General features: G+C 43.0%; 1 protein-coding gene across 15 annotated transcripts in view; it reads right to left on the bottom strand.

Moving 5' to 3' along the window:
• Positions 1-21,222, bottom strand: part of LOC130277126 (protein lin-54 homolog) — a 57,337-nt gene that overhangs the window by 27,866 nt on the left and 8,249 nt on the right. For 8 of the 15 annotated variants that reach the window (XM_056527478.1, XM_056527481.1, XM_056527480.1 and 5 more), the window contains exons 2-6: positions 17,467-17,810; positions 13,966-14,026; positions 11,398-11,441; positions 7,304-7,456; positions 6,292-6,433 (exon numbers count right to left, since the gene is read on the bottom strand). In XM_056527478.1, the coding sequence (XP_056383453.1) occupies positions 6,292-6,433; positions 7,304-7,456; positions 11,398-11,441; positions 13,966-14,026; positions 17,467-17,688 (622 nt within the window). In that variant the 5' untranslated portion in view covers positions 17,689-17,810. Of the gene's footprint in view, positions 1-6,291; positions 6,434-7,303; positions 7,457-11,397; positions 11,442-13,965; positions 14,027-17,466; positions 17,811-21,222 lie in introns of those variants that run through there. The other 7 variants (XM_056527485.1, XM_056527487.1, XM_056527488.1 and 4 more) reach the window with 7 other exon arrangements.

Here is a 21,222-nt window from a genome sequence, read left to right as displayed (position 1 = left end):
CTAAGTACAATGACCAGCACAACCCCCTAATTTGGACCCTACCCTAGAGACAGAGTAGAATCAACCAACTAGTTATCAGTGAAGGCGGTGCCTGGTACTGAGGAGCTAATGGCCACTATCCCTACTCTGAAGAACGAGCCTGCACTGAATCAGGACCAGGCTGGCATAATAGCTAAACATACTCACCTGTGCTATTATGGCAAGGGAAACAGATAGATGCCGGTCAGGCCTAACACTAAGTTATCCAAGTCCCTGGGATTAAGAGACCAAAAACACAAACTGTTAGCCAACTGATGCACAAGTAACCGGACTACATGACAGACCTTGACCATGACCTCCATGTTACCTGTAACCAGAACTAGGCTCGAGAAACTTACCTGAAGACTACCCAAACTGTACCGACAGCCATACCCTAAACTACAAACCAGCTGGTCTCAGAAGTAATGGCCCATTGCGGGTGACCGATCCTCGCATAACCATTGTGCCTGTAGACGGGCCAGGTCTATGAGTAAACATCCTGCTTCACAACGGGCCAGGTCTATGAGTAAAAATCGTGCATATCGACCTGACAGTTCTTACATACCATCTAATACACTCGAATAACCCCTTTCCTGGACACTAACCACACCTTAAACTGCTGAGCTTCCGGCTCAAAACTGGTCTCGGGGGTGACGTACCGCTGTGAGTGACCGATACCTTTCCTGCCATTGTGCCTGTAGACAAGACAGTCACTTGCGTAACCCCCGTACCTGTAGGTCTTTTCGAGAACTACCGTGACTGAAGACGTGCCAGGTTTTCTGTAACCATCGTGCCTGTAGACGTGACAGGACTTGCATGACCATCATTTTTTTTTTGCAACCACCTATATCTCATGAAACTATTTCTCTGAAAGCATATCAGTAACAATAACTATGCAGTGAATCCCACTGCAGGTGTGGCAGGTATGAAGGGAAAACGACCACCTCTGTGCAATGATGCTGTTGCTCTGAAGGCGAGTCAGTAACAACAACTGCATAGTGCATCCCCCTGCAGATGTGGCAGGTACGAAGGGTATACAACCACCTATGTGTCGTAATGTTGTTGCTCTGAAGACGTGTCCATGACAACAACTATGCAATGAATCCTCATGCAGTCGTGGCAGGTATGAAGGGTATACAACCGCCTATGTGTTGTGATGTTGTTCCTCTGAATACGTGTCAGTAACAACAACTACGCCGTGTATCCCCATGCAGACAAGACAGGTATAGAGGGTAGACAACCATCTATGTATCGTGATATTATCGCTCTAAAAACGTGTCAGTAACATCAACTACGCAGTGCAACCCCCTGCAGGTATGATGGGAAAACAACCGCAATATTATGAGCGTATAAAGCTGTATAAATGCCATGCGCAATAAAAATGCCCTGAACGCCTGGAGCATGCGCAGCACAAAATGCCAAGAGTGCATGTGCCGCATGAATGTATGAACAACAAAAGCATATAAAGTCTGAATACCATGATCGTATAAACAGTATGACTACCATACTATACTGTGAACAGTATAAATGCCATGAGTGCCTGAACAGTATAAATGTAAAGAGAGTATGAACAGTATAGATGTCACGAGCGTGTGAACAATATAGATGCTATAAGCGTAAGACAGTATAAGTGCCGTGAGCGTTTGGTCAGTATAATTGCCATGAGCATAAGGACAGTACAAATGCCACAAACGTATGGACAGTGAAAATCTCTAAATGTATGAACAGTATGGATACTATAGGCATATGAAACATAGTATCATGAGCGTATGAATCGTGTAAATATCATAAGCGCATGAACAATATAAATGCCATGAGCGCATAAACAGTATCAATGCCACGAGTATATGATTACAAATGCCATGAGTGTGTGAACAGCATAAATACTGTTCACTGGCTAATGAACAGTATAAATGCCATGAGCGTATAAGAAGAATAAATGCCATGAGCGTATGAAAAGTACAAACCATCACAAGCGTGCGAACAGTATAGAGGCCATGAGTGAATGAATATTATGAATACTTTGAGTGTATGAACAGCATAAATATTATGAACGTATGAACAGTATAAATACCATCAGCATTTGAATAGTACAAATGCCATAAATGTGTGAACAGAACAGTATGAATACTAAGAGCGTATGGACAACATAAATGTTATAAGAGTATGAACCGTATACCTGCACTGAGCGTATGAATATTATAAGTGCCATGAATGTGTGAAAGTATAAAAAGAAAACGCCACAAGCTTGTGAACCGTGTAAATGCCATGAGCTTATGAACAGAAAAAACACTATGAGCAAATAATCAGTATGAATGCCATGCGCGTATGCACAATGAAAGCCACGAACAGTATGGATGCCATGGGCGTATAAACAGTATAAATGTCATGATCGTCTACGAACAGTATAATGCCATGAGTGTATGCACAATATGAATGCCATGGGTGTAACAACAGTATAGCTGCCACGAGCATATAAACAGTATAAATGTCAAGCATGCATGAACAGTAAAAAGGCCATGAGGGCATGAACATAAACTGTATGACATAATACAGTAAAAGCTACAAAACGAAGATGACCCAAAAATAGAAGGTTTTGGAGCGGAGGGCGGAAGGGATAAAATATCCCTATATGCGGATGACCTTCTGCTTAAAACACTTCTTAAAGACCCTCATACCTTGCTGCCCTTGGTTATGGAAAAAGCCAAAATATTTGGAAAATACTCAGGATTGACCATAAATTGGGAAAAATCTATTTTGATGCCATCAGGACCAGGTATAGATTTGGGCAACCCTGCAGTAAAAATTTTAGAAGAGAATGAAAAATTTAAATACCTGGGGATGCAGATATCGAGGAGTGTACAGGAATTCCATCAATTAAATACCTTCCTTGTGATAAGGGAAGTGGAAAGGAAGGCTATAGCCTGGAATAAGCTACCAATTTCTAAAGCAGATAAAATAGTGCTTATAAAAATTATAATAATTCCGAAACTGCTATATTTGTTCTGTGGGACTCCCATATTGTTTGGAGATCAAATATTTAAGTGAATAATTGCTATTTTTATCTCCTTAATTTGGGAAAGGAAGCCCACAAGAATAATGGTGGATTACCTTTGTGTACAAAAAGATAAAGGTGGATTATCGTTCCCCACATTAAAAATAATTTTTTAGCCACCCAACGTGCATGGTTTATTGATTGGTGGAATGATGGATTGTTGAGATATGTATTCGAAGGCTTCCAAGGGAAGTTTAAAAATATATCCGAAATTTTGGAACCTGGTGTAATGGAAGTGGGGAAGTACAGGAAAAACCCAGGGGTGGACTATTTGATCAAGACCTGGGCAAGGCTTAAAAAGATCGAGGGAGTCCAACATAGTTTGGAAATATCTACGATATGGCATCATAAAAAGATAGAGGAATTCTATGAACTAGGATCATAAAAAAATACAGAAGAGAAGGGAATTAGGAAAATTTCTGATTTGATAAAAGAGGGTAAGCTTATTAGATGGGAGGATCTAAAAGAAAAATTTGATTTGAAAGAAAAAGCACGGTATGAATATGCTAAAATTAGATATGCATTCTTGGCCACCAGAGAGAAAGAGATTTTCAGTGTAGAGACCCTTAGGGGTCTACTCGAAAAAATTGTTAATAACAAAATAGGAAAGAAGAAAATAGTAGCAAATTTATATAAAACGCCTGGTAGTAAAGACAACAGAAAAGACTAAATTCAAAAGTACAGAAAAGTGGAATAGAGACTTAGGGGAGATTGGAGAAAAGGAATGGGGGAGGATATACAGGAATGTAAATAGGTGCTCATTTAATAGTAATCACAGGTTAACGTAAATATGGATCCTACATAGAAACTATTATTTCCCTAAGACACTACAAAAAAAATGGGGAAACGACTGGACTCTAGTTGTCCAAGGTGTGGGGAGCAGGATGCCAATGTGCCCCAAGATGGCCATCCTTGGTGGAGAAGGGGAAAATCAGGATCAAAGAAAAGAAAGTAGACATAAGGTAATCAGATATCTCTTTTATGCTAGATTGCTGATAGCAAGAAGGTGGATATCCCCTGGGCCCCCGGATGCTAGAGCTTGGTCAGAAATATCCACATATTTTGAAAAATATACAACTGAAAGGACAGGAAAGGGGAAAATAGGAGAAGTTTAGCATTTTACATTTTATACAGGGGAGGGGGAGGGAAGGAAAGAGGGGGAAACATTTTTTTCCCTTTTCTTCATTCTTTACTGCAGCAAGTAGGGGTGGGGGGGGGGCGGAGGGGAGGGTAAGGGGAGTGGGGGAGGTTAAATTCTTGTTTTGTTAATCTGTATTAAAAGCAAATATGAAAATAAAAGTTATATTTATATAAAAAAAAAAAAAGAAAAAAAAAGCTACAAAACATAAAAAAAAGTTATCACCTACACATTATGAACCGCTATCATGTGTACCTATTGTAAACTCAACACCTATACCCAATGAAAACACTATCAAGATTATAAACTACAAATGCTATGAAACGCATACGCACTGACCGCAACAGCCGTATCACTACTAATGCTGTGAACGTATGCGCCCAAATGCTGTGAACATACACGCACTGCAGACACTATAATGTGTCTACAAAGGTATATGCACTGTAAACACTGTAACATATGAAAACTAAGTTATATAAACATTTAAGTACTGTAAATGCTACCATGAAATGTATACACCTTTTAAATGCTTGAGAGCTATGCAACATATAGCTAAAGGCATATAAAAACCGTATGTACTGCAACTAAATAAATACATAACCGCATGCACGGCATATAACACAATAATCGTGTGAACTGCGTATAACACTATACGTATGTACAATATACAACACTATAACTGTACACCCTGCATATAACACTATGAGTTTATGTACTGTATACAACACTATAAAACTGTACGCCCTGCATGTAGCACTGAGTGTGTGTACTGTATAAGACAGTATGACCACCTACACATTATAAAGACTATAACCGTATACACCTTAACAATGCTATGAACATATGAACATTAACAATGCTATGAACATAAACATCATGATGCCATGAAGATGTATACACATTCTAAATACTATGAATGTATACACCATATATGTTATGAACTAATAAATGTGTGAATGCTATGCAACTTAAAGAAATACGTATATACATAATATACCCGTATGTACTGCAACTGAATAAATACGATAACCGCCTGGATCAAATATAATACTGTAACCGTATGCACTGCATATGACACTATGAACACATGTACTGTATGCAACGAACTGCATATCATACTATGAAAACTATGACCGTATGTGCTGCATCTAAATACTATGAGTGTTCACTGTATGAAACACTATGGCCATATGTACCACACTAAAGATATATGCACCGTGCCAAACTAATGACCGTATAAGAACGTGTGCCCTGTATGTAATGTTATTGCTTGTGCTGTGCGTTTAACTGAAAACCCCATGATAGAAAACTAACATATATCACTGAAGATAGGCCTGACCATGACCCTGCCCCGAGACAGCCGACACAAGGAATGAACAGCTGCATGAGTTCTGAACATGGCAGGGAAAACAAATGTTCGTCTCAGGACTCGGCGCAAGACACCATCACAGAACAGGAATCTGCCGTGCGCCTGACAAGCACAGGTACGTGGGCGGGAACAGAGCAGCCCCTTGGCTGCACATATGCACACGGGAGACCAGAACTTACCCCGATCCAGACACCGCCACTCACAACACAAGCCACAGTACCTTACCCTGAGTGATCCGACAGGAGCAGTGGCCGCATTATTTGATTAGACATGAGGGGGCAACCACCATGTCACCTGTAACCACAGACTACACTAACGTAGTAAGAGCAACCAGATGCCAGCGACGCGCCTGTTGGAGCGGGCCATGGGAACTCCGACATGATGGGAAAATTCAAATGCTGGCGCGAAAAGGACAGCATGACCTCCCCTTCGTCCAAAAAAAAGTCACGAATGCCCTGCAAGTAAGAGCAGGGGTGTTATATACACCTTCCCCCACCCACCACACCTATATGCCCTGCCTAGTAGTTTTAGGGGCGGAATATTCCAGTCCCTTGCACAAATACAGCCTGATAGGCTTAACACTTATACCGAATCTTTTTCCACAAAATTATATATTAATATGTCAGCTCCTCCTGCTCTATAACATGAAGCCTGTGACAGGTTCCCATTAAGCACAATAAATAATTCATAACTATGTGGCTAAAAGGATACCTTGAAATCTTTTAATATTCTCAGTTGTTTCTGGATTTTTAGGATGAGGTTGTCCCTCACATTGAGATAACACATGGTAGCTCTTTAGTTCTCCGGTGTTAGGGCTGTTCATGTACAGAATTGTACTATTATCCTTACATACCTAAAGCAACGTGAAAATACAAATAATCAACTTTTACTAATCACCACCAGTGCTGATGATCTTCGGTTACAGAAAATGACCTATTGTTTAAAGGGGTACTCCGGCCCTAAGACATCTTATCCCCTATCCAAAGGTTATCCCTAAACCACAGGATAGAGGATAAGTGTTTGATCACGGGGCTTCTGAACACTTGGACCCCCCGCGATCTCCTGCATGGAGCCCCAACTCTGCCACTCTGGCTTTTCCGTGCAGGGGGCATTCCGGCCGCAGCATGATGCCGCGGCAGTAAGGCCCTCCATGTGTCTCTATGGAAGAGGAGGGGATGCAGCGTTCGTGCAGAGTTCGACATATCCCCTGAGGTAGTTCGTCAACCTCATTGGATATGTCGACCTCAGGGGATATGTCGACCTCAGGGGATACGTTTATTTCACTGCAGATCTTTAAAGTTCGTCTGCCAACTTTAACACATGCTATATCGATGACACAGGATAACAGGAGTTAGCGTCCCCATGAATGATATACCTGTGTATTTGGGTTTAGTGGCTTCACTGTAATAAAAAGTACATTTTCCCAGTGTCCCGGAGTGTCATTTAAAGGAGTGGCATCTCAGGAAAGAGGCGTTGCAGGCCTGGGGCATAGCGGACCGCAGGCAATACCTCTCTGACACCCAGGGGCACTGTAAAATAACATTTTGGTTTGTACTGCCATAATGCCATATCCTGCTAAATTAACAGACACCAGACAGACTGTTGTGCAACTGACTGTCTGGCTCTGTCTTTTGGTACTAAATGGAATCTGCAATAACTGAGCCTCCAACATAGATGTGAACATAGCCCTATTTGTAGCTCATAACACAGAATATAGACTTACCATTGGGTTGCAATGACTTTGTTGAATATAAGGACGTTCACTCAAAAGACCTGGGGTAGAAATGGGCGTTCTGCTTTCATCTATGGTCCAATGCTGGAAATATCTTTTGTCAGAATGTGCATCCGTTGTACTTGTGGCTGCTGTTAGTTGTGACTGAAAAGCAAGAAGATATATCAAAACCTGTGCAGAGGAAAAGTGTTGTAGTTGCCGACTAACCAATCAGATTGCTTGTTTCATTTTTCAGAGGCCTTTTTAAAGATGAAAGAAGTGATCTGATTGGTTGCTTCAGGCAACTGCACCACTTTTCCTCAGCACAGGTTTTGATAAATCTTCCCCCAATGTCTGCTACAGTTTATTGCTCAGTGTCATCTTTTTCAATTACATTTGCTTCCAACTTTCCAGAAAAGTCTTTGATGCCCTCTTGTGGTCAGATGTGGTATTAATAAATAAGAAAACTAAATCCAGTTTATGAAAAGCATCGTGAGTAGGGATGCACCGAAAGGGAAATTTTGGGCCGAAACCAAAAATGTAGGCTGTGTTTGTCCGAAAACAGAAAATGCATCGCCCCGCCCACTTTTTTAAATAAAGTTTTTGTTAAATTTTATAACTTTTTTTGGGGGGGATGTGATCAAAATCATCAATATTTGCGTTTAAAAAATTTTTTGTATTTACGATATTCACACAGTAGGATCCTAAGCAAAATTATTTAATAGTTGGGACAATTAAGCACATGGCGATACCAAATATGTTTATTTTTCATATTTTTATATGGAAAATGGGAAAAGGAGGGTGATTTAAACTTTTATGGAAGGGATTAATGGCTGTTATTTTTTTAATTTTCTACTTTTATTTTACTTTTTATACTTTATTAGTCCCCTTAGGGGACTTTTAGGAGGAATTATTAGATTCCTCATACAGATCCATAGAACCCCATTGATCTGTGTGTTCTGCGATCATTTGGTTGAGCCTGCTTAGCCAGGCTCAATCAAATGCAGAGCCACGGACTGGACAGAAGGAAGGTAAGCCCTCCTGCTACCTTCATAGTGGTGCAATCGCGCTGCGGGGGGTGGGGGGTGGTGATCAACCCCACTGGACCACCAGGGAGTGTTTAAAGAACCCTTTAGGCGCCCGTGCCATACACTGTGGCAACTAGTTAAAGAGTACCTGTCATCAACTAAACTTTCCCTGATCCCCCTCCCCATCTGTCCCTTACTGTAACTATGCCTATCCCTGTGTTTATTGAGGTTTAAAACGCTGTGGAAATACCTTTTTTTATCCCTCTTCATTAGCTCAGGAGCACTGTCTTTCTGAGGGTTGGAAGGAGGCGGGTCCCGGCAGGCATGATGTCACATGAAGCCTGGCCGGGACTCTGCTTCTGCCAGTCTTCCTGTATGCTGCTCTCCCTCTGCAGCAGTGTTTCCCAACCAGGGTACCTCCAGCTGTTGCAAAACAAAAACTCCCAGCATGCCCAGACAGCCAACAGCTGTCCGGGCATGCTGGGAGTTGTAGTTTTGCAACAGCTGGAGGCACCCTGGTTGGGAAACACTGCTCTGCAGTGTGCATACAGACTAAGTACAGGGGAGGGACGGCAGCCTCTGTCTCTCTGCACTAAAAAGTCAATGCTGAGAACCAGGGGCGGTACGAGCAATTACAGAGGCAGTAATTAAGATGAATGTCGGGGGGGGGGGGGGCACAGAGCAGGGAGTGCAGTGAGATAATACAATGTATAAGATAACGTGTGGTGAGGGGCAGGGAGAACACAGAGCAGGGGGGAGGGGGAGGTGACTGGCCTCTGTTATATGAGAGGCATGTGCAGGCTTGTAGCTCACAGTGCTGCTCCAGGCTGGGAGCGAGTCCTGAGCTGAGAGTACTGAACTTCCTGTGGAAGGACCAGAGCCCTTTCAGCATTAGTCCTAAAAGCTGTACACTTACTATGAAAAGCATAGGAAGCTGCCTGCAGTCCAGGCATAGAAGAGAGACCCCCAGTGGCCAAAAGTATAAAATGAAAAAACTGGTATAAATATTAATATTTTTTAATGAAGATATATTACAATATGTCTTCATTAATTATTATGAACAACATATTAAAAGTTTTTGTTGATGACAGGTACTCTTTAAATGAAGGACATCGGTGCAATCTCCGATGTCCGTCATTACAGGCAGATGTCTGCTGCTGATAGCAGTGGGCATCTCCTGTGCATGATGCGGACCCGACCGGCAGCCCGCATCAGGTACTCACCCGATCCATGACGTACATATATGTCATGGGTCGGGAGAGGATTAAGCCACGCCCAGCGAAATTATTGGCTGAAAATTCACTCGACCAAAAATGCCAAAAGGGGCATTTTCAGTGGCCGAAATTTCGGTGCATCCCTAATTGTGATTGCTGTGAGATAAGATCCATAACAAAAGTACAGCCGGCTTATCTGTTCACAAGGTGTATCCATATAAATGGCCCACCCTGTAGTTTTTTTTTATTTTTTTAGTTTACTACTTTTAAATTAAACTTTTCTTTTTTAATGATTTTATTTTTTATTTATTTTCCTTCCCAAATTATGGGCAATTACACATTGAAGAAAACCCTCTGCTGTGCAAAGATGTCCCTTCAATTTCCCTCATTCCCAATCTTTTCCCTTCCATCCATTCCCTGGTTTGTGTCTTTCCCTCCTTCTCTCCACTCCAATCCTACAATCCACTTTTCCCTTTATTTCTAATTAGACCTTAGACCTTTGCATAATATAAAAGGACCACTACACCCATCATTAACTAGCTACTGTAGAAATCCCCAGGATTATACAGCAGATTTCTAGCTTTCCTACAGAGACTGATATGTATTGCCTACTGCCTATCGAGACTGACATTACTGGGCAGTATTCAAATTTAGCGTTTTTTCTCCTGAGTGCGCTCAGCATCATTCAGCAGGATGGGAGCCAGACCAGCAAGGACACCGAACCTACTCACCGCCACGAACACGCTCCTGCTCCCGTGCGCTCGCTGAGTGGGACGGTCTGCCTGACAAGCAGCTGCCCCCCACAGCTAGAGGTGCCGAGAGCAGTGCGAGAAGAGAAGACATCGTGCCGGGCTGTTGCCCAGCTGGACAGGGTGAGAGGGACATAGTCCCACCGCTTTTCCTCCACAGGAGTATATGGACATAACTGTTGTGTACGGGACTGTGATAATTTTTTGCATCACATCGCAGTGCTCTTTGCTTCCACAGGACACATATCCTCTGCAATCATTATACGAACGCACTTGCAATTAGAGACTTGATATACTTGGGAACTGCTTCTCTCATTTACAAGAACACCGCAGCCACAAGTACTGTGCCTTATTCTTTTTCTTTGACAGGAGTATTTTAATACATCAGTGAACGTGTTTATACGTATCAATGAACTTTGACCTATAGGACTTCCTACCATCTGGGGATTTTTTATGCTTTTATATATATTTTGCATATTTAATTTGATTGATTCTCTTATTAATAGTTCTTAGCTATTTTTGGAGGGGAACCACAAGGGCCCTGCGTCACTTCCTCCCATATATGCAAATTTTTACTTGTATGTATGTTTCTCTCTGCTGATAGCAACTGGGACCTGTTGGGTATGAAGCGGGCTGATTATTTTTGTGGGTTTCACAAAAAGCTGAATAGCAATGCAAATCCACGACACATCCGCGGGAGAAATCCGAAAGTCTGCATTGCATTTGTGCTGTGAAAATACACTGAGGATTTTAATCCACAATGGGAACAAATCCTGGAACCAGACACTTTACATTCACATGGAGTAAGCAATGTTTTTTAACCCCTTCAAGAAATTTGGCATTAATGTATGCCCTCATACCGCCTACTAGATAACCCCTTTAGGGTACGTACACATGTGCAGATTTTTCCAAAGATTTTCTACAGCTGATTTTGCATTTCAATGGGTAGCAAAATCATCTGTGGAAAACCTACGATTTTTGTAACCCTGGATAACCCCTTTAAAGTTTCCTTTTCAAGTCTGAAAGGCAGTCAGTGCATAATATGATAGAGGGATGAAGAGATCACATAAGAGAAGAGGGATGAAGAGACACATTACAGTCAGTGATACACTTACATATTGGTCAGTACAAGGTCCGTATGTTGTCTGGAAACTTTCTGCTGGCAAAACAAAAAGTCACATTGTTATTTACATTTGCAGATATTGCTATGGGCTAAAGTTGCTACGTACTAAACCAGGGATCTCCAAACTGTGGCCCTCCAGCCGTTGGGTGTCCGGGCATGCTGGGTGTTGTAGTTTTGCAACAGCTGGAGGGCCACAGTTTGGAGACCACTGGGCTAAACCATAGATTTTCAGAAAAGCAAGTTTTCTCAAAGGTGTATTCCAGGTATTTTTTTTTATTTCTATAGAATGGGTTGAGGCTCTTTTAAAAAAGTTACTCAACTTCCCCACTTCATCTTGGTGTCGGTCCCTGCTGCGCATGACTTCCTTGCGTCGGCACAAAGATCTGCCTACTCTATCTGCCTTATAAAAGCACTTCAGGATTTTTTTTCTTTGTAGAGGTTCTTGTGTATGATGTAGAAAATTGGTCCGTTCACTCGATCCCAACACGGCTTGACTTCAAACGAATAGGCAAAATGATAGCCAGTGGTAAATGATGAAAGCTTTATTGAACCAGATAAAACCCGCAATGCAAGCAGTACAGCCAAAGTAAAAGCAACAGCAGGAGAAAACAGCGTGGACGCGTTTCGGGTAGGACCCTTCGTCAATGCACTGGTTTCTTGTATATGCCTGTTTTAGCTGATGGCAGGCATTGGTTGTCAGTCATACTAATCCCTATTTCGTCACTGAAATGATTTTGTTATGCTGCCTACATTTCCCATGAGTCTTCTGAGGGGGGTGGAGTCTCATCACTGCACCTGGTGATCTAGTTACTAGACTAGACTCCAGCAGCTTAAACTGCTGAGACACGTAAGTGGTTAGAGATCAGTTTAAATCATGGTCAGTTCTCAGGCGTTTTTTAGACAAATATTCTGATGCAATGAAAGTTCCCAAGAGCACAGTGGCCTCCATAGTTATTAAATAACAAATGTTTGGAACAACCAGAACTCTTACTAGAGCTGGCTGCCCCGCCAATCTAAATATTCGGGAGCGAAGAGACTTTGTAAAAGAGGTGACCAAGAACCCAATGATCACTCTGGCTGAGCTCCAAAGGTCCTGTGTGCATACAGGAGAAACTTCCAGAAGGTCAACCATTACTGCAGCACTACACCAATCTGGGTATTATGGCCACTGGCCAGAAAGAAGCCTCTCCCCATAGAAAAAGGGACACAGGGGAAGCCACCTGTAGTTTGCATAAAAGCACCTAAAGGACTATCAAGAGTCTCTGATGAAACCAAGAATGAACTTTTTGGCCTCAATTCTAAGCTTTATGTCTGGATGAAAGCAGGCACTGCTCATCACCTGTCCAATACCATCCCTACAGTAAAGCATGGTGGTGGCAGCATTATGCTGTGGGGGTGTTTTTCAGTGGCTGGGACAGGAAGACTGGTCAGGGTCGAGGAAACGCTGAAGGTAGCAAAGTACAGAGATATTCTTAATGAAATACTGATCAATAGTGCTCTGAACCTCAAACTGGTCCAAAGAATCACATTCCAACAAGACAATAACCCTAAGCACACAGCGAAGACAACACAGGAGCGAGTGGCTCAGCCAGAGCCAAGAGTGAATGTCCTTGAGTGGCCCAGCCAGAGCCAAGACTTTAACTAAATTGATAATTTCGGGAGAGACTGTTGTTTGGTTTCCACCAATGGTCCACCTGACAGAGCTTGAGAGGGTCTGCAGAGAAGAATGGCAGAATATCGCCTAATCCAGTTGGGACTGGAGGCTGTTATCGGTCCTAGAGGTCCTTCAACTAAGTCCTAAGTAAAGGATCTGAATACTTATGTCACTGCAAGATTTTAGACGGCAATGTCTGCGGAGCTTATTCCACCTTAAGAATGGACAAGACCAATGGACAAGCTAAAATTCTGTAGAGTGCACTGTGCAGCAGAACCCGGAATTTCTTAAAGCGGTACTCCAGGAAAGAAAAATATATCCCCTATTCTTAGTGTCAGATAACGGATGGACCCCCACCCCCATGATCTCACACTCTGCGCCACGGCTCTCTGAATGAAAAGTGCTGTGTTGACACCGCAGGCCAATACGCTTCCTCCATGCAGTTCTATGGGAATGCTGGAGATACTCGAGAGATGCCCGCTCTCCCATAGAGATGCATGGACGGTGGTGTCAGCCACCGCTTTGTGCGGTGGTCGACGTGCTTCATTCAGGAGGACAGCTGGGGAGCCGGGTGGGAGATGGAAGGGGGTCCCACCAGCGGTCAGACTCCCCCCACCCCCCGCTGCAATCTGACACTTATACCCTATCCTTAGGATAGGGAATAAATGTTTCTATCCTGGAGTTCTCCTTTAAGATCAGGTTTACACTACCGAATTGCTGAGCAGGAATCTGTTTTGAAATTCTGCTCAGGAATTCCGTAGTGTGAAACAGGACTCCTGAAAACATGATCTGGGATACTTTAGGACCATGCTTGGGAAACACTGTTCTATCCCATCTATGTCTACAAGGAGTTATTGACACCTCAAGAACCAGTAAAAAATACGTCGTTTTTTAGATTGTACATACCACCAGTATAACCTGAAGCATTTGCTGGATGAATATATCCACTAACTAGATGTGGGTAAATCTGTAAAAATAAATAGAAATTACACAGCATGCTGTCACACACTTAATATTAGCACATATTAAAAAGGGTACAACAACTATAGTCACCAATCCACATGTTCCCAATCCAGCGCCTCTGCTGCACCCCCACTGCAATGTTTAAGTGCACCCATTACTTCTCTGTCCTCCATTTCTCTGTCTGATCAAATTTTAGAAACATCTCTCAAAAATAGGAAATAAAGCAGATGCACCCTCCTTATACAACTTGGACAAAACCACATTCCAGAATTTTACAGCAGATATACCGTATATGGTATAAACAGACACAAGGAAGCCATAAATATATAGGGGGATTTACAATTTATTTATTTGTGGTAAGAATCGAAATAACAGAGCACTCCCCATTTGTAGTCTTGCAGATAAAACTTATTTAGGGTAGGGTCATATGTAGTGTATTTTACTGCTTATGTGCCAACCCACAGTCAATGGTTAACAAAATCAGCTGCAGAGTTTGCTACCCTGTGACTTCAATGGATAGGAAAATACACAGCAGCAAATACTCAGCAAATTATTACACGTGTGACCCTACCCTTAAAGGGGTACTCCGCCCCTAGACATCTTATCTCCTATCCAAAGGATAGGGGATAAGATGTCGATCTTGGGGGTCCCGGTGTTGGCTGTCACGCTCCCTCCCATAGACTTGCATTGAGGGGCCACGGCCGTGACATCATGAGTGGGGCGTGGCCGTGACGCCAGGAGCCTCCGCCCCGCATCGCCAGTCATCCGGCACAGAGCGAAGTTCGTTCCATGCACCAGATGTCTAATTTTGAAAAAGTGTATGTAGTGTTTTGTAAAAGGGGCACATCATTTATCTATTTTTTTTTTTTACCTCCCAAGGGGATTTCACTGTGTGATCACTTATAAAGTACACTGCAATAGTAATGTAGTAGTATACCCTGCCCAAAGTGAAGTAAAATAATGGCAGTGACAACATCCATCACAAGGTCCCTATCTGACATGACTACCAATCAGCACCTCACTATTACATCATGGGAAGGGAGAGAAATTGAATGGTAGAAGTTACTGGTACGTACTTAGATGCCAAGGTAATAAGGTGGTTAAATGATCTGGACCAGAATCAGTCACAGTGGCTGTCTGCTACTGACAGCAGACCTCAGCCACCAGGTATAACACGCACTTACCTCCTGAGCCCACTCCATATGTCCCCTGAACACATCAGGCACACATGAATGTTTTATGACACATAGAGGTTAATATTTTTTATCACACATTTTACTCAAATTTATAACCTGCTGGGGGAAAAAAAAGAAAACAAAACTATACTCACCTAGCCCCGAGCTATGCAGCTCCAGTATGGTAAGTCCAGTCCCTCAATCCGTCTTCTTTCTATTTCTGAGACGAGCGTTTGGTGCAGGACCTGCCGCCTTCACCAATCACTGGTCATAGTGGTATCCCGTCTCAGTCAGTGATTGGCTGAGCAGGCTGTCATGCACCAAGCGCTGGTCTAAGCAGCAGGAAGAAGACTAAAGATCAGGGGACCATACAGTACTGAACGTGAGCTGCAGGGTAGCAGGGATAGGTAAGGTAAGGCAAATATAGGCTTGCTTTCTATTTTTTCCTGTCCACAGCAGGATATGAATTTTAGCAAAACAATAACCCCTTTAACTTGTATCTAATTTGTACAAGTCTTATGTTATAGACAAGTTAGTATGCCGGAATTTAGGAATGGGAGGCTTGATGAAAAGACTTCACTATAGATGTGGATCAAATATCTGTGACCTTCTAGTGACACATACATGATAGAAGGTAGATGTCATTAAATGGGTACTGTTGTTTATTTCCAAAAATTACTCCTTACCCCAGAAAATAGCCTTGGGCACTGTCTCACTTTCCTGCAATATGCCGTTCACTGTGCTGAATTCCACATTAAAGGGGTATTCCAGGAAAAAACTTTTTTTTATATATCAACTGGCTCCAGAAAGTTAAACAGATTTGTAAATGACTTCTATTAAAAAATCTTAATCCTTTCAGTACTTATGAGCTTCTGAAGTTAAGGTTGTTCTTTTCTGTCTAAGTGCTTTCTGATGACACGCGTCTCGGGAAACGCCCAGTTTAGAAGAGGTTTGCTATGGGGATTTGCTTCTAAACTGGGCGTTTCCCAAGACACGTGTCATCAGAGATCACAGACAGAAAAGAACAACCTTAAATTCAGAAGCTCAAAAGTACTGAAAGGATTAAGATTTTTTAATAGAAGTAATTTACAAATCTGTTTAACTTTCTGGAGCCAGTTGATATATCCAAAAAAGTTTTTTTCCTGGATAACCCCTTTAATCTTCCACACTTGATTTCAATGGGATTCTGCTGCTCTGTTCACACGGCAGAATTTCTGCAGCAGCAACATCTGCTGAGGGAATCCTGATTCTGAATATGTTCAATGTTTTTGTGGATTCCGCAAAGAAATGCATTGCCGTCTATGAGACGGCACATTTCCGAGTGGTCCTAGCGTCGGCATGTTCTGCTGGCGCTCCGCTGTCTGTGGAATATCTGCACAGAGATTTTCCCTGTGGACATTCCACTGTGTGAATATAGCTTAAGAGAGAAAATAAGATGCTCAGCACGTTTTCTCCTGGCTCCGTGTCATGTAAGTCTATGAGAGTGTCTCGATTAATTGACACAGGTGGAGGGAGGCAGGGTTGAGGAGTGCGCAGCAGCGCAGACTTCTCCCACCTTGTTCTCCTGATCGTGGAGGTCTGAACACTCACACCCTTTCTGGTCAAAACTTTTGACATGTTGCTATGACGTGCCAAAAGTCTTTCCTAATGACAGGTACTCTTTATATACGTTAGATATCAATAAATTAAAGTGTTAATGTGGCTTTAAAAATTTATTGTCCTTATTTTTTACTGTTATTTTCCTGTTGATATGATTTTTGTATAACTGTTTCCCTTTGTTATGGAAATTTTAAAAATTGTGAAAATAAACAATTATAAAAAAAAAATTTTTGGACATGTCAAAAGATTTGCTAAGTCAGGTATCAGTGCTTAGACCCCAAACAATTACTATATGTAGCCAAGAGAATCATGTGTCTGCAATCTTTTTTCCTTGGCTGACTACGTTATCCAGCTCATCCAGATCATGTAGTGTGTGGGGAGTAAAGTGCACAGCTGCGCCCCAACCAATCAGAACTTTTGACATGTCTGTGTGACATGTCAAAAGTTTTTTTCAGGGTAGGGTCACATGTGCCGTATTTTACTGCATATTTTCCTAATCATTTGAAGTCAATGGGTAGCAAAATCAGCTGCACATTTTGCTACCCATTGACTTCAATGGGCAGGGAAAAAAACAGCAGCAAATACGCAGCAAAATACGACACGTGTGACCCTACCCTTAAGTGATAGTTAAATTTAAATGCACAAGACATAAAAAATTTTTAAGGCTTACAGGATACAGTCTGTTGTCATACTGACATCCTCCACTCTGACTGTACAGAGTATCAGGTAAAGTAATGGTGCTGTCCACCTGTGTTATTGTAGGTGAGCACAGAGGAGCCCCATATAAATGTGAACTCTCACACCCACGATCACGGTTAACCTGGGTAACTTCTGGTCCTGAGTTTAGGTTCCCAAAGCCATCAAAATGTGTTGCGTAGCTGTAGCTCTCCATTCTGGTTCCTGTAGCAGAAATCTATAGTGATCACAGTCCTTGTGTTTCCACCAACATCATATATATCTTCTCTGACAGCAGGCAGGAAATATTTAATTTATTGCCAAGTTTAAAATGTTTTCCTGTGGAAAAATATAAGTTGAATTATTTTAGTTAGTTTCTTATACAACTTCTAGTGCAGTACTGTATTTTTAATTTTACCATACAATCTTGACCAGGTTAGGGCTCATTCACATCACATTTTGGGTATACGGCAGCCAGATCAAGCAGGAGAATTTAAAAATTTTGGACCATATCTGGTTTTGTTGCCGGACTGAAAATTGTGGTCTGCCATGCAGGGTTGTTATTCAGGGGTTGGCCTAGGTTGCTAAGTTTCAGTGAAGGTGAATCTTAAAGCTTCAGCACCAAGACATTTTGGACAGTTGTCGCTTCCAGCTTTGTGGGGACAGTTTGGTTGCACAAAGCAAGACCCATAAGGTTGGGTTCCACAACCGCATCCAACACCTTTGGGTAAACTAGAATAGAGACTGGTACCAGACCCTCTTGAAGGAGAAGTCCCATGCCTTGAAGTACAAAAAAATGTATCCCCTATCCACAGGCCCCTATTATGGCCCCCCGCAATCTCCTGTATGGAGCCCCGGCTCTCCCCCAGAGCAGCGCATCAAGGCCCCACGCCTCCTCCATATATCTCTATGGGGAGAGCTGAAGATAGCCCATAGAGATATAAGGAGGGGGCGGGGGTCGTGACGCACCGCTTTGGGGGAGAGCCAAGGCTCCGTACAGGAGAATGTGGGGGGCCACAGCGGTCGGACCCCCTGCAATCTAAAACTTATCCTCTATCCTGTGTATAGGGGATACGTTTTTATCAACTTTTAGGAATGGGGCTTCTATAACTTAAGGACACAGGGCTATCAGCCACCAGGACCCGTGTCTAATGCCGGACATCACTGATCGCATTGATGCCCGGCATTAACCCCTTAGTGAAAGTAAAACCATTCCCGGCAGTTCAGTCAGGCTGTTCAGGATCGCTGCGGTGAAATCGTGGCATCCTGAACAGCTGAGAGGACGGGGTGAGGGTAAATACCTGCCTTCTCGCTGTCTGATTGGTTATCTGCTGCAGGCTGGAGCAGCAGAGCGCCGATAACACTGATCAGTGTTATGCTATAGCATAGCATTGAATAGTGAATGCAATCAGAAGACTAAAAAATTGTGGGGAAAAAAAAAAAGTTAATAAATGTGAATTAACCTCTTCTATACTAAAAGTTTAAATCACGTCCCTTTTCCCAAATTCCATTTAAAAACATAATAAAAATAAACATATGACTTCCCACCCCTTGAAACGCATAGTCCACAGCACTTTTAATAACATTTTTATTTATTTAATAATTCCATTGTGCGACTTGGTTTGTGACACACGCCTCCGGGAGAGCGCCAAGAGGATCGTTATTCCTATTCTGCTTGTGCAGTACCACAGAAGTCATTTCCTGACCGTCCAGAGGGCTACACTGACGGGCTCGATCCAGGCAGCACCTCGGCTACTCACCCAAAGATTGGGTATTCAAGCTTCAATAGGTGTTGTGCACTTAGCATAACATCACCAGGTTAGCACAACTTTATCGTTCCTAATGGGAACTCCCTATGTATAGGAGTAACGGCACGTGATTTGCACTCTTGTCTGTTTTTTCTTTTCCATATTTCAAAGTAAAAATAAACATATGTGGTATCGCCGCGTACGTAAATGTACAAACTATAAAAATATAATGTTAAATAAACCGCACGGTCAATGACGTATACGTGAAGAAATTCCAAAGTCCTAGTCCTGGTCATATTGTATACCCTAAAATAAATGTATAATAAGCGATCAAAAAGGCCCATCAAAATATAAATGGTACCGATAAAAACTTCTGATCACAACGCAAAAAATGAACCCTCATACTGCCCCATATGCAGAAAAATAAAAAAGGTTTAGGGGTCAGAAGATGACAATTTTAAACATACAAATTTTGGTGCATATAGTTGGTGCAATTTTTTTAAAGTAGTATAATAAAACCTACATAAATTGGGTATCCTTGTAATCGTATGGACCTACAGAATAAATATAAGGTGTCAATTTTATCGAAAAGTGAACTGCGTAGAAACGGAAGCTGTTATGAATTACAAATGGCGTTTTTTTCCGCACAATTAATTTTGTCCCACAAATAATTTTTTGTTTGGATTCGCCATAGATTTTGTGGTGAAATGATTGATGTCATTACAAAGTATAATTGGTAGCACTAGGGATCGACCGATTATCGGCATGGCCTATATTATCGGCCAATAATCACGATTTTGGGCATTATCGGTATCGGCAATTACCTTGCCGATAAGCCGATAATGCCCCGCCTCCCGCAACGCGACCGCCCCCCCCCCCCCGACCCGCCGCACCGCGACGCACCCCCCACCGTAGTGCTGGGCGGTATACCAGTATGAACCGGATACCGTTTTTTTTTTTCTCCCACGGTATGGATTTTTGCCCATACCGCTATACCGGTCGGGCCCCTCCCCCACCCTCCGAGTCAATAAAAAAAATTTAACTTACCCGTAATGGGGGTGGTCCGGGCCATCCATCCTTCCTGTAGTGTCCGGCGGCATTCCGGGTGGAGGGTGAACCGGTCCGGGCTGTCCTTCTTCTCCGGGGGTCCTCTTCTCCACTCCGGGCAGGCTCCGGCCTAGTACGCTGCATAGACGCTGCTACGCCGTGACGTCAGGTGCATCGCTGCGCAGCGGCGTCTATGCAGCGTTACTAGGCCGGAGCCTGCCCAGAGTGGAGAAGAGGACCCCCGGAGAAGGACAGCCCGGACTGGTTCACCCTCCACTCTGAATGCCGCCGGACACTACAGGAAGGATGGATGGCCCGGACCACCCTCCCCGGACGGTCCCTGCAGCAACTGGGAAGGTGAGTCAGGGTTCTGGGATGGACAGGGGTCTATATAATATACTATACCTACAGTAGGCCCTCCAGCTGTTGAGGCCCTCCAGCTGTTGCAAAACTACAACTCCCAGCATGCCCAGACAGCCGTTGCTGGGAGTAGTAGTTTTGCAACAGCTGGAGGCACCCCTAGGCGCGGTGCGGCGGGGGGAGCAGTGATAGGTCTCAGGACCCGCGGACAGGCAGGGGGAGAGAAGCGGGTGGCGGCGGCTGCCTATGGCACCGCAAAAGCCACTGCAGTGCATTGATTTAAAGCGCCCGCTTTAAATCAGTGATCTGCAGCGGTGTCGCCGATAACTTATGCCGGAATATCGGTATAAGTTATCGGCTATCGGCCCTAACCTACACCGATTATCGGTATCGGCCCTAAAAAAACGATATCAGTCGATCCCTAGGTAGCACATAAAACAAGCCCTCATATAGGTCTGTAGGTGGAAAAATGAAGGTGAGGAGGAAAAAACGAAAGTGCAAAGACGGATAAACCCTGAGTCCGTAAGGGGTTAAAGGAAGTCTGTCATCAGTGTCACCTGCACTACCTGTGTTTTTTTTTTCTGTCCACAGTGCTC

Source organism: Hyla sarda, chromosome 6 (genome assembly GCF_029499605.1).
Source record: "Hyla sarda isolate aHylSar1 chromosome 6, aHylSar1.hap1, whole genome shotgun sequence".
NCBI classification, from domain to species: Eukaryota; Metazoa; Chordata; class Amphibia; order Anura; family Hylidae; genus Hyla; species Hyla sarda.
The sequence above is the reverse complement of the archived record's forward strand: the minus strand, read 5'-3'. Positions and strand labels throughout refer to the sequence as shown.